Source organism: Pogona vitticeps, chromosome 6 (genome assembly GCF_051106095.1).
Source record: "Pogona vitticeps strain Pit_001003342236 chromosome 6, PviZW2.1, whole genome shotgun sequence".
NCBI classification, from domain to species: Eukaryota; Metazoa; Chordata; class Lepidosauria; order Squamata; family Agamidae; genus Pogona; species Pogona vitticeps.
The window spans coordinates 7514736-7529924 of NC_135788.1; the positions used below are offsets into that span (position 1 = coordinate 7514736).

At 38.5% G+C, this 15189-nt stretch overlaps 1 protein-coding gene across 15 annotated transcripts in view; it reads right to left on the reverse strand.

Moving 5' to 3' along the window:
• Positions 1-15189, reverse strand: part of KMT2C (lysine methyltransferase 2C) — a 168403-nt gene that overhangs the window by 121575 nt on the left and 31639 nt on the right. For all 15 annotated transcript variants that reach the window (XM_073002867.2, XM_078378507.1, XM_073002863.2 and 12 more), the window contains one exon: positions 530-618. In XM_073002867.2, coding sequence (XP_072858968.2) covers positions 530-618 — 89 coding nt within the window. The remainder of the gene's footprint in view (positions 1-529; positions 619-15189) is intronic.

Consider the following 15189-nt stretch of genomic DNA (forward strand, 5'->3'; position numbering starts at 1 on the left):
ACACACACTTTAAAACCCAAAATGTAAACCAGAGTAAGAAAACTGAAAGATAAAATCTAACATATGACTCCACTAACTCACTTTACAAAGAAATAGCAATTAACGAAGCGTCCGAAAGCCAAGACTAACCCTTATTACAGTAGCTAAGAAAGAAAAGACCATAAAGATTAGATGAGGGCTTACTCCCTCCAGCACAACCCCTCAGTGTGGGCTCACCCAGAAAGTCAGAGCCATAGGTCTTGGCTTCTTCCCAAATTCTAAAAATAGCCTACATTTTACCCTGTGTGAGCACATGGACAAGCGGAGACTTGGAGCAAAGGACAAAGGAACAAAATTATACCTGAGATTTTTAGGGCTGAGATGGAGAATGAAAAGTTATTTTTATTTGTTTTTCTAGCACTTTTTATTTCTGAGCCTTTTAAAAAAAGACTTCATTCGGAAGCACATGTGACAACTGCCACATTTACTAAAGAGAAAGCACTGCCACTATACGTATACAGTATATACATATATAGACATATTCCTTTACCAGTCTCCACAGTGTTTTCTGTTTTTGCTGCCTCCAAGCCATCCATGCTGTCTTCATCCTCCACTGCAGGTCTTCCTCTACTTCGAGGCCTATGAAATACAAGTAGCAAAATGTTTATAATATGGGAAAACATAATTTACAGATCGTGTTAAATAATACTAAATTAGTTGAAGTGTAAAAATATTAAAAGCCAATCTACACATTCTGCTGTCCTCTGTTCAATGGTTCAGCTATTATCGAATGAATGCTTCCTGTCCTAAATTACCATCCCTTAGGATCTTTGAAAAAATACTTCAGGGATGTTAGAAGAGCCTGTCTCACACTGTGGGCCTCATTTTCTTCTGCAGAGAAAAATCCACAGACATTTGTCATCAGGGATACTGCTTTTGAGAGCCTCCTTTAAGAGTAGTTTGGCGATAAGGAGAGATGATTAAGAAAATAACTTTCCTTGCATAATGAATTGCAAGGAATAAGATAATAAGTAGTGCAATTCTCTGTATCCCAGCTATCAAAGCTGAAAAATTGTACTAAAATATGTAATCAATTACAAACTCTTTTGGTTGACCGAAACCATGACCAGACAAATCGGGAAACAGATGTCTGAAAATTATTTTTTCATAGAAGTGTATATTGTATTGTAACACCTTCATGAATATTATAATACCATCATGAGACAGGCATATATATGAGACTGCCTGTTCTTAAATTATGCTTTCTACAACAGATGTCTGTAACATCTAAACTCAAAGTATGTCTTATCATTCACAATCATTGTTTTTCCATGATTTTAATGGATTAATGGAAAACTCCTATCATCCATCAAGATTATTTTTAAATTAACAACCCTACTGAAATACAGATGAACATTTACTTTTTGCAGTCGTTTTAATTTTGAGGAGACAAGAATAACTATTAATTTTTCAGAAGAGTGTTCATAAACACAATTGAAATAATTTAAATCAAAACTCCACATAAAAATGAGATTTCATCAAATATATATTTAAAATATAACTATGCATTACAAGAGATGGTAGGAAAATGTTTTGAGATCATTTATTTTTCATCATATGAGAAATTGGATAAACATTACAGGAAGACTGAAAGCTGTGTGCAGTTCACAAATTTGCATGGGTCCCAAGCAATCCTGGATAAAATTCCCAAAAACATAACAGATACAGAAGAGGCTCATCATTTACAAAGGAAAATGTAGAATGAAATGAAATAAAATGATTTTCGGAAATATGAGTTGGTATGAGAACAATATGTAAAAGGAGTTTAAATGTGTCCCATGTCTGAATTTATCTGGCCATATCTCAGCAGGAGTCAAAAGATGCACATGCTTTCATGGCAGCTCCAGAAATTTTAAGATTTACAAAAAATGCAACATACAGCAATAATAAAACATTACAATAATAAATGCAATGAAATGCTTAACATTGCTGTAATCATACCCAAGAGGATATTCACAAAGAACAAGCAATTGCAAAATTAATTCTAATTGTACTGTATTGAATTAACTACAGTATATAACGATACTTTATTTCTTTGCAAATATAAGCTTCCAAGCTGGCATTTACATGTTTATGATTGATATTATACTTTGTCTCTCTTGAAATAAACTTTGGAAGTATATTTTGATTATGAATTTATTATTTCACATAGAGAAACCCAAATGAAAACTAACATATCTGAAGTGAGGATATATTTCATGCTTATGTCACCCAAACAGAGCTGTAAAGACTTGGTGGCCAAAATCCTACTGCATAAGTTTCAATCCATTCCTCATAGGAAAATAAGGAACTCCCACTGTGATTCTGGGGCATGCACACACATGCATCAAATCAGTGTGTATGTGTTGCCTCCCCAGAATTGCAGCAAGGGCTTTGTATTTACCCATGAAGAGGGGACTAAAACTTGTGATTTTGCTTAAAATGTAACAGAGAAAAAATAATGAGAAACATGTACGAGAACCTGTTTTGTTCTTATCTTACAGAGAAGGACAAGAGAAGCCCCTCAAAAAGGAATACTGAAAAGTTAAACATAATTTTTAATTTAACCATACTATATGATACAATTTCTGGCACGTATACACACAAAATCTACTAGTGAAAAAATGGTATTATCAAGAATTTAAATGGCATTTTTGAAGCAGAATACACAATTAGCACTTACACCACCTCTTACAGGAAACCACTAGGTTATTACATTAAAATATTTTCCTTCTGTTTATTCACAGGTTATATATACTTTTATATTTATAGCCTACAGTCACTATATTAATATGTAAAGAATTGAACACATACACACATTTCCCTTTTAAATATGCCATACTGCTGATTTCTTAACTGTATTCCCCTCCCCCAAACACATTTTAAGCAATGCATTTAACATTAGCAAAATCACAGGTTTGAACTAATTGAATATAATTACTTCTTTTCAATAAGGAACATATCCACATCTGGTGTTTTCATGCAATTTTCGTCTTTCATGCATTCAGTACAAAAGGCCTTTCAAATACAGCACAGGTTTAAAATACAGTAGTTCTATTAGAGTAAATCTATAAAATAGAAGCCAGAAGAATATATTTACACTTTTATTTAATGTGAATTCAGCATATGAAACAATCTGAAGAAGAACCATGGCATTCTACAGTCCAAATAAACACAGTGACATAAATACCTTAAAGACTGAAGAATACGAAAAGGCAGAAACCATAATTAGTCCAATGTAGACAAATATTTTGTGTGTTTAATTTTGCAGGTATTTCAAGGATACACTTAATATATAGTGACTTAGAAATTTGAAGACAAAAAAATATTAGCAAACAAAACCACAGCAGCTGATTTTAAAAATTGCATAAAAAGAAGAAAACGGCCGTCAGCTGAAAACACTGAAATACTGGAATAGCAAAAGACATTGAAATATTGGAGCAGCAAAAAGGCTTGGATAAATTTTAAAAAGTTTTAATATGCTAGCAAAGTGAAACCTGAGGTGATATAAAGTGAGTATCTCTAGAAAGATAATTACAAAGAAAGCACCACATCTGAAAAGATCATGTCTCCAGTTACCACCTCTCTTATTTCAGATGGCAGCTGGAAATGGTGCAGAGTCCAGTCTCAAAAACAAGCAGACTTGTACAATTGTCTCGAAAACCTCCTCTGAAACCATGCAGGGCTTTTCTGGTTAAGACCACCACTTTAAAGTGTGTTTAAACTGTAGTAGCACAGACATTGCTGCCAAGAGGTTGGGCATTTCCTATCTCTTTGCCCAACCCACCATCCCTGAGCTTAATAATTTTGGTGGCTGAAGCCAGTGATGGAAGGATGCTGGTGGAGAGAATGTAATCCAGAGAGGATTTTTGATCTAGTTGCTTCAATTTACCACCTTGGAAACTAATCAAGCTGCTGGGTGGCGAGTTTGCTGGCAGGGTGGAGTGAGCAGAGAGTAAAGGCAAATATTTCTGACATACAGTGTCAACTCCTGCAATATGCCACTACCTTTCTGTCTCTATACATCTTCGGAGTGCAGAGGAAATTAAATTTTGCAAAGAAAATAAACATAATTAATCAATCATATTTAACCTCAGCAGCAGTAACCTGGATAAACACATCAGAATCCCAAAGAATACAGTTGCAACAGGTACCACAGACACCTGATTTTGCTCCTGCTGTTTACAAGAGCTACTGAAACTCTAGTCTCCAGTATAGAAGATGAATTCAAGCTAAATGTAAGAAATCACAGCAGAATACAGGTACTTTTTTCCTATTACACATTAATGGTCTTGTACAACCCAAAAACAGGCAATGCCTGAATGAAAGAACATACTAATGGAGTTTCAGAAGTGGCAGGGCTGGAAATTAATTATGCAAAATCTGAACTAAGATGCATTAGTACAGAAAGACACCTGAAATAGAGAGACATCCATTAACTCTCCAACTTAATACTGAGATGCCACCACTTAAAGCTTTTGGGAGCAGTTATATCTTAACACCTTTCACAAATCTGGAGAAGGAATTTTAAACACCAACTCTCTAAAGTGCCACTCCCAGCTTGCGACACAGCAGTCTTCAAGTCAATGATCTAGCCGATGTTTCAATTCCTACTGCAAGGCCTTCTGATATTGCTATCACACCTATATACAGTGGTGCCCCGTATAGCGAGGTTAATCCGTTCCGGATTAACCCTCGCTATACGGAATCATCGCTAAACGGGTAGGGGAAAGGTATTGGAACGCATTAAACTTCGTTTAATGCGTTCCAATACCTTCGTTACTTACCCGTTCAGCGAGGATTCCAGGTGCCGGCAGCCATTTTCGCGCCTTCGCTAAGCGAGGGCAGGGCGCGAAAACGGCTGCCGGCACCCATTTCCGGGGTTCCGGCGGCCATTTTGGAACCGCCGATCAGCTGTTCGGCGGCTCCAAAATGGCCGCCTCAATACCCGATCTTCGCAATGCGGGTTTTCCCCATTGCGAAGATCGGGTATGTTTCCGTATAGCGATCCCGAAAAAGGGATCGCTATACGGAAACATCGCTATACGGTGCACTCGTTAAGCGAGGCACCACTGTATTTTCAGAACATTCTGGAGCAAAACATTCTGGAGATCGAAATGCAAAAAAAGGCAAATAACTATTCTAGAGACCGTCACCAATAAAGATTTCACCACTGAAAAAAGGCTAACAAGAATATATTACACTACTGTTAACTACATACCAGTACTGAGTGACTTTCCAATTTTAATTTTTAGCTGAAACTATTTCACTTAACAAAAGCAAGCAATCCCATTGAGCCTTGTGGTGCAGTGGTCAAACTGCTGTCCTGCAGCCAAACCTGTAATCACGACCTGGGCTCAAGGCTGACTCTGTCTTCTATTCTTCCGAGGTCGGTAAAATGAGTAACCAGCTTGAGGGGGGGGGCAATGTGTAGCCTGCATAATTAACTTGTAAACTATCCAAAGAGTGCTTGAAGTAATATAGGGTGGTATACAAGCAGCACACTTTCTATAATCAATCCAATCTTTTGCATCTACATCCTTGTGAGCCATCCCATTTCTGTACACTGATTACTGGATATATACCCTTTGTTCTTGAAAGCAGAGCTGACCAAGTCCTGGGACCTGTCATGTGTTTCAATTTTTTAGATCACCCTCTTTTGACAAACCTGGACAATTATATGCAATTTAAATAAGAGGAAAGCATTAAAAGAATTATTTTATTGATATGAACTTAAAGGGCTCATTTGGAAAAAGAAAACTTACATCTTGAGGCAAGCGTTTCCAATCATGAAATGAAATTTGGTTGACAGGTCGGTCATCCTTCTAGAGGAAGTGGACAAGCATACCAACACTAGACTACCCTCCTTCACTGCAGGAAAAGAACTAGGTTACCACATTTCAAAAAACTAAAAAAAGTCTGCAATCAAATTGCCACTGAGACTGAAAACTAACGGGTTATTAACTATATTTGAATATTTTGTATGAAATCATCTTTGAAAATGAAAGTAGTAGTATCCACTGTTTTTATCTGAATTTTTTTAAAACAAACTTTGGGGTACCGAGACAAGCCAAGTCAGCCATTGGGAAGGTCACAGGTTCCCCACTCCTGTGGTTTGATTGCAAAAAGTACAGTATATGTTTATATTTGTCTGAATGTCAAGAAATAGATGGCATTAATAAACAGCCTATATAGAATACAAACACTTGGACTGGACACGCACAGGTTCAAACACTCCACTCAGTCATGAAGCTCACTGGGTAAAGTTATACAAGTCATTTCAGCCTCTCTTTCAAGCTTGTGAAGATTAAATGGAACAACCACATAAACACCAGCTTAAGCTCTTTAGAATATGAGTTGATTTAAAAGTGATAAATAATTCTGAGCTTCGTCATAAATGAGGGACAAAACACAAAGCCAACTAATGTGATGACACATCTCAAATACAGGCTCTGGGTGGAAGGCATCTACTTGAATAGAGACAGTTGCCCAACTTGAAAAGATGACCGTCCAGCAACAACAGACCTTTGAACTGAGACACTGATACTGAAACCAGATCCTGCTGCAGACCCAGATACCAACTCTGTACTCAAGTGTACACTGTTTTAATACTAACATTCACAGACCTTCTAATTCTCTCATGTGATGATATGTCATATTTTGATAACAATATCCACATAGGAAAAACAGGCTAAAGATGGAGTAAAATAATGTAAAAGAATAAGCTGGCATAGATACTAGAAAGAGTAATATTAAAAATGAGCAAGAAAACACTTCTGATTCCAAGGTGACCTTCCTTAAATAAAGCAACTTCAAAGGCAAATTCTAAAGAGAAAACAGTTCAACAAGAATAAATTGAGAAAACCTTTGTTCCTTGGCATAAACAGAACAAAGAGTTTTTTAAAATGTTCACTGCATACAATAATAAGCTCTCCCATGTAGATATGCCTATATTATGTTTTATGGCAACTATTTTTTTTTCCATTTCTGTTCCCTGCGTGCCTTCTGGTTTCAATCCTGCACCGAATGTGTCTACAGGCCATTCTCCTACAAGTGTCTCTTAGACTTTTCTTCACAATACATGTCTTAGTCAACTTCTCTGTACTCATATATATCCTGTTTCCCCAAAAAGAAGACCTAACCTGAAAATAAGCCCTAGCATGATTTTTCAGGATGCTCGTAATATAAGCCCTACCCCCAAAATAAGCCCCAGTTAAGTGAAAACCTGCCCTCCACTGTTGTGCAGCAACCAGAAGATGACATGATTGCATTTGAATAAATGTAGATTATTGTACATGAAAAAAATAAAATGTTCCCTGAAAATAAGCCCTAATGCATTTTGGAACAAAAATTAATATAAGATGCTGTCTTATTTTCGGGGAAACATGATACTTGTTACCCAGCAATAATCTCTGGACAAGTCCTAAAAAGTCGCCATTAAAGATCTAAAGACCACCATGAAGACTACTGCCACACTAGTTTCTTTGCATGTCTACTATATTTTACATTCCTCCTGTCCATACTGTCTGAGGCTATATTCCACACATGAAGAAGTGGACAGCAGTCCATAAATAAAACTCATTCATGTTTAAGACATCAGAAAATTCTGCAACAGTGTGATGACTATAACACTTCTGTCATTTGCAAAGCTCCTCTGTTAGAGATGAGATGAGGCAAAGGTGTACCAGCTCTTGGAGCACATGAATTTTTGGAAGCATCTCAGTTTCCTTATATAGCCTCTGAACTATTATATACGGTATATGTAATGAATGAAGAGCTGCACACAATGAAATTTAAGCCATTTCCTTATACCTATAGCTCTTCGAAACGGTCAAATCTGTATGGTATTTGTCTCACAAAATTGACATGGGAAGGAAGTGAAGAAAATTTTAACTTAGTAAATGGTCTGGTTAAAGTTGTAAAGAAATCCTGTCCTTTCTACTGAAATATATACAGAAGCCCTTGTAGGCAACTGAGATTGATATGTCCCTTTGACAATTCTTTATTACTCAGCCAGAGCATGTGCCTACAAATTTGGTATGGGAATATAAAATGAAGCAGCAAGTGACATTTTTCAAAAGAGGCAATAAAAAGTAATTAATAAATGACTAGCCAACTGCAATGCAAAATCATTGAACTGTAGAGTTGGAAGGTCATCCGTCCAAACCACTTACAATTATCAATTCAAAATTATCCTACCTCCCTCAAAAGCCTATAGCAGATATGGTTCCTGACATATGGAACATTCATAAATACAGGGGCACAAGAAAACAGCATGCTTTAATCAAAGCAGAACACAATTGGGGGTGGGGGTGGAGATCACAACAAAGATCAGTAAGATAGCTCATAGAAACAATAGTAAAATCTAATCATCACAATGCAGTGCACAGTGTTTTACACACAGAGAGACATACAGAACCTTAGAAAATATGAGTACTTTGGATTAACAATTCTAATTTACTTATAATTAACTACCCTGGCATACTTGTTGAGGGGCATTCTAAGGCAACACTATTACAGTTTTAAAATCCCCTGTTTCCAGTGCAAATCATTCCTAATTGTAACAAGGAAAATTCGCACATCTGCTTCCTCTGAAGATCTTAGCATAGGGGGACGCTTAGACGGTAAAGTGTTTTTTATACAACTTTATTTTAATTGCCCAGTTTACTTTTTATGCACTGTTAAGACTTTGGAATAATTTAATACGTTTGCTCAAGGACCATTGTAGACAGGTACATATACAAGCACACTTCCACACTAAACAGGATTGTGTGTGCACTAGTATTAATTCATATTAAGCTTCAGCATTCCAATAATTTTAAAAATTTGATCAGATTTTAATCATTTGATGAAGGGGGCCCAGCAATCCAGTGAACAATTTAAACACCTTAATCTTTCTTCAGAAGCATAGCAAGGTATGAGGAATAATTTGGCTGGGAAATCAAGTCTGCCATAAGCTACTCTTGTTTAGCCTCTAATGAAGTATAATGGTGAACTCCAGGGCAGAATATTATGTTCGCAGTCCTTTTTGGTAAGCTAGCCTCTGCTGTTTGCCTACGCTGATTAGAAGCATTTCTGAACTCTCCTGAGATGCTAGAGAGATATTATTCTCCTTTACAGCCAGCCTAGCACACCCCCTCAAATTTTCTTTTCTGCTTCATTCAGTATTCAATGGGTACTGACTATATTCAGTAATTTCTTTACTGTGGGGTAGGGGTGAGAAAGCAGGCTCTCTGGTAGAGTTTTCGTAAGTCTTCGAAGTCTTAGAAATTATCCAAGCTTGCCACTGCTTCCCTCCTCTTATGTGTGCTGATGATGCAATCTGGGTGATTGATACTTACCAGGACAAGCAGAGTGAACAACAAGGACAGAGATCATCAGTCTGCCTTACCACCTATTGTATGATGACGATGATGTGTCATCAAAACAATTCTGACTTATGGTGGCCCCTACTACATTCTCTCCAAAGTATAAATTGCTCAGAAGGGGTCTACCAATCCCCTCTCCTGGTGGTGCGTTGGGACTGTGCAACTACTTTTTGTTAACGGTAACTGTTCAGCTGATGATCACTACCACGCACTGCAACCTGAATAGGACAAAAGCTTTTCATCCCAATTAATGTTTATCTTCTCGGTGCTAGAACGTCCACGTTACCATCCAATCACTGCTTGTTTGTTACCACTCTAAATGACCAATGCACTTTTTTGCACTTCAGTTCCCTTATGTCACCCATGTAGAAAACTGGATTACATTCAGATGAAGGAGGAGTGAAAATTGGCAGAAGAAACATTAATAATTTAAAATATGCAAATGACACTACTAAGTACAGGACCTTTTGGAGGTTATTAATTCACAGTATTGCCCTACTTTGGAAGCAACTTGACAACCTATGACAACAACACCCATGCCCTCAAGCATGTACCCAATAATTTGACAAATGAAGCAAATACTCCTTACTTGTAATGAAGTAGGTTACAGCTGGAATTCACAATAGTCTATAAAACTCAAAACGTGTTTAATCATTCAGGCAGCACAGGATTCTTTATTGCTTTTGCTGCTACTCATGCCAGAAGTACTTCTCCAGTATCTTTTTCTGTCATTACCTCAAATTACACAAAATTAACTATTTCCAGAGTAGAAACCACATTTTTTATTATGGTATAGAGCCATCTGCTACCTTAAAGATTACAAAATTATGGTAACTTTCAGTAAAAAATTTGACAGCATTAGCTTTTGAAAAATGCCAAATCTCATCCATCCCCTTCTAAGATGGGTCATGTTGTAAATGGAAAATGCACGTACAGTCTTTTTAAAAGGTGATAAAAACTTGGAGGAAGTTATCACTGTCAAGAACAAAAATTATTTGAAAGAAGTCAATAAGTTCAAACAAGAACCGAAATCTTGTTGCTTAGCGTATTTAGTTGTGCTAGAGTAAGCCCACTGAATCAGTGAGATTTGGTAACTCCTCTGAAAGTTTCATTGACTCAAATGGGCCTCCTCTATTCACAGCTTACTATACTGTATTAAGCAACAGGATTTCTGCCAATGGGTTGCTGGGGAAAGCATAAATAATCCAGATACATGATTATTTGGACATAACTCTTCTTTTGAGTTTCTATCCCCGCTTATTTTATTGACCTACATGTGGCACATAGCAACTGATATGTATCATATTTTGCTTTTCCCATAAGGTATACTTTCAGCTGTTTTACTCAATCATCGTCTAGATCTCTCTTCATGAACTATTCAAGACGTACAATAAGAACTAGAGACATTCTGACTTCTAGGATGCCATGATATCACAGCATTCATTCTATAGAGAGTTCTTCCTATCTAAAATTCCCACATGCTCTTACGGAATAGACAGCATGAATTTTCATCAAAACTATATCTGCCAATGTCCCTTATTTTTTGCTCCCACAAACTTTTCTTTATAAAGCTACATTTTCTACAACTCTTGATTGGGAACAGGCCTTAGTGCTTCTCCTTCATTCAGATATAACTGAGTGGGTTCATGTAGTAACATTCTGGTACTGTAAATTATTACTTACTATTCACTTTGCTAGAATGTTTCAAATACGTTGTTGTTATTGTTGTTGCTGTTTCTTTTCAACATTACTAATGTGTGGAAGTGGACCAAAGAGTCAAGCCTAAACATTAGGAGTTCTGTCCTAAAATCTGCAGATGAAATGTTTGCAAAATCAATTATTTTTTTAATTTCATAAAACAAAATAGCAACAGCAGCTACAGCTGTTGCTACTATTGTGTGTTTAGTCGTTTAGTCGTGTCCGACTCTTCGTGACCCCATGGACCAGAGCACGCCAGGCCCTCCTGTCTTCTACTGCCTCCCGGAGTTGTGTCAGGTTCATGTTGGTTGCTTCGCAGACACTTTCCAGCCATCTCATCCTCGGTCGTCCCCTTCTCCTCTTGCTACATCAAGGTTTTTTCCAAGGACTCTTTTCTTCTCATGAGATGGCCAAAGTACTGGAGCCTCAGCTTCAGGATCTGCCCTTCCAGTGAGCACTCAGGGTTGATTTCCTTTAGAACTGATAGGTTTGTTCTCCTTGCAGTCCAGGGGATTCTCAAGAGCCTCCTCCAGCACCACAATTCAAAGGCATCAATTCTTTGGCGGTCTGCTTTCTTTATGGTCCAGCTCTCACTTCCATACATCACGACAGGAAAAACCATAGCTTTGACTATTCGGACTTTTGTTGGCAAGGTGATGTCTCTGCTTTTCAAGATGCTGTCAAGATTTGTCATCGCTTTCCTCCCAAGAAGAAGGCGCCTTTTAATTTCAGGGCTGCTGTCTCCATCTGCAGTGATCATGGAGCCCAGGAAGATAAAATTTGACACTGCCTCCATATCTTCCCCTTTTATTACCCAGGAGGTGATGGGACCAGTGGCCATGATCTTAGTTTTTTTGATGTTGAGTTTCAGACCGTTTTTTGCACTCTCCTCTTTCACTCTCATTACAAGGTTCTTTAATTCCTCCTCACTTTCTGCCATCAGAGTGGTATCATCTGCATATCGGAGGTTGTTGATATTTCTTCCGGCAATCTTAATTCCGGCTTGGGATTCCTCCAGTCCAACCTTCCGCATGATGTATTCTGCATATAAGTTAAATAAGCTGGGGGACAATATACAGCCTTGCCGTACTCCTTTCCCAATTTTGAACCACTCAGTTGTTCCATGACCAGTTCTAACTGTTGCTTCCTGTCCCACATATAGGTTCCTCAGGAGACAGATAAAGTGGTCAGGCACTCCCATTTCTTTAAGAACTTGCCATAGTTTGCTGTGGTCTACACAGTCAAAGGCTTTCGCATAGTCAATGAAGCAGAAGTAGGTATTTTTCTGGAACTCTCTGGCTTTCTCCATAATCCAGCGCAAGTTAGCAATTTGGTCTCGAGTTCCTCTGCCTCTTCGGAATCCAGCTTGTACTTCTGGGAGTTCTCGGTCCACATACTGCTGAAGCCTCCCTTGTAGGATTTTGAGCATAACCTTGCTAGCGTGTGAAATGAGTGCAATTGTACGGTAGTTGGAGCATTCTTTGGCACTGCCTTTCTTTGGGATTGGGATGTAGACTGATCTTTTCCAATCCTCTGGCCACTGTTGAGTTTTCCAAACTTGCTGGCATATTGAATGTAGCACCTTAACAGCATCATCTTTCAAGATTTTAAATAGTTCAACTGGAATGCCATCACCTCCACTGGCCTTGTTGTTAGCCAGGCTTTCTAAGGCCCACTTGACTTCACTCTCCAGGATGTCTGGCTCAAGGTCAGCAACTACATTGTCTGGGTTGTCCGGGATATCCAAATCTTTCTGATATAATTCCTCTGTGTATTCTTGCCACCTCTTCTTGACGTCTTCTGCTTCTGTTAGGTCCCTCCCATTTTTGTCTTTTATCATGTTCATCTTTGCGCAAAATGTTCCTCTAATATGTCCAATTTTCCTGAACAGATCTCTGGTCTTTCCTTTTCTGTTATCTTCCTCTATTTCTTTGCATTGTTCATTTAAGAAGGCCCTCTTGTCTCTCCTTGCTATTCTTTGGAAGTCTGCATTCAAGTTTCTGTAACTTTCCCTATCTCCCTTGCATTTTGCTTCCCTTCTCCTCTCTGCTATTTCTAAGGCCTCGTTGGACAGCCACTTTGCTTTCTTGCATTTCCTTTTCTTTGGGATGGTTTTCGTTGCTGCCTCCTGGACAATGTTACGAGCCTCTATCCAAAGTTCTTCAGGCACTCTGTCCACCAAATCTAGTTCCTTAAATCTGTTCTTTACTTCCACTGTGTATTCATAAGGGATTTGGTTTAGATTATACCTGAGTGGCCCAGTGGTTTTTCCTAATCTCTTCAGTCTAAGCTTGAATTTTGCTATGAGAAGCTGATGATCAGAACCGCAGTCAGCTCCAGGTCTTGTTTTTGCTGACTGTATAGAGCTTCTCCATCTTTGGCTGCAGAGAATATAATCAATCTGATTTCGGTATTGCCCATCTGGTGATTTCCATGTATAGAGTCGCCTCTTGTGTTGTTGGAAAAGAGTGTTTGTGATGACCAGCTTATTCTCTTGACAAAACTCTATTAGCCTTTGTCCTGCTTCGTTCTGAACTCCAAGGCCAAACTTCCCTGTTGTTCCTTTTATCTCTTGGCTCCCTACTTTGGCATTCCAGTCCCCTAGAATGAGAAGAACATCTTTCTTTGCTGTCAGTTCTAGAAGGTGTTGTAAATCTTCATAGAATTGTTCAATTTCAGTCTCCTCAGCAATGCTGGTTGGTGCATAAACTTGGATTATTGTGATGTTGAATGGTCTGCCTTGGATTCGTATTGACATCATTCTATCATTTTTGAGATTGTATCCCATTACAGCTTTTCCCACTCTTTTGTTGACTATGAGGGCTACTCCATTCCTTCTACGGGATTCTTGCCCACAATAGTAGATATGATAATCATCTGAGCTGAATTCGCCCATTCCTGTCCATTTTAGTTCACTGATGCCCAGGATGTCAATGTTTATTCTTGCCATCTCCTGTTTGACCACCTCCAGCTTCCCAACGTTCATAGATCTTACATTCCAGGTTCCTATGCAGTATTTTTCTTTGCAGCATTGGATTTTCCTTTCACTTCCAGGCACGTCCACAGCTGAGCGTCCTTTCGGCTTTGGCCCAACCACTTCATTAGCTCTGGAGCTACTTGTACTTGTCCTCCACTCTTCCTCAGTAGCATGTTGGACGCCTTCCGACCTGAGGGGCCCATCTTCCAGCGTCATATCTTTTAGCCTTTTGTTTCTGATCATGGGGCATTCTTGGCAAAGATACTGGAGTGGCTTGCCATTTCCTACTCCAGGTGGATTGCGTTTAGTCGGAACTCTCCACTATGTCCTGTCCGTCTTGGGTGTCCCTGCACGGCATAGCCCATAGCTTCTCTGAGTTACTCAAGCCCCTTCGCCACGACAAGGCAGCAATCCATGAAGTAGTTGCTACTATTACTACTACAATATTAACATCTTTTCTTACTTTCTTCTTTTCTATTTTTCTAGTATTATCTAATATTTTTTCTAATATTATCACTATCCTAGTACTGTATTATTTTCAATTACTGTATATTCTGCTACAGAATTGCTATGATGTACTAGTGGTCGGAATCTTGGAATACAATTCCAGAGACCTTGCTCATATCATAGTGACCATAAAACTCACTAGGTAACCTTGGACTAGTCACAGTCTTTCAGGCTCCTCCTCCTCGCAGGACTAGCAACAAATATATAAAGAGTCAGTACACATGTCTAGTAACATGTTAACAAGAGGAACAAACACAGACAATTCAGCAGATCATGAGAATACAGTATAAATATTCTAAGGTCCAGAGATTTTGCCATAAGCTGGCTTTACTTTGTGGCTGGCACTAGCATCTCTCACAAAGCCTGCCCAATGAGTTCCTGAAGAAGCTAGTATTCTGCAATACACCCATCCTCTATCCACACTGTTTAACATTCACACATTGTCTGAAGGAGGAGTGCATCCACCTTGCTTAACCAGCATTAGGGTTTTTGTTTCTAGAAACACAATGAAATGTACTAATAACTGCCCTAGTGCTTATTCTCACCAGATATGAAAGCTCAGCTGTGTCGGATGCAAGTTTTTGGTTTGCTTCCTTGCCCGAAGCTGGGCAAATAATAAAT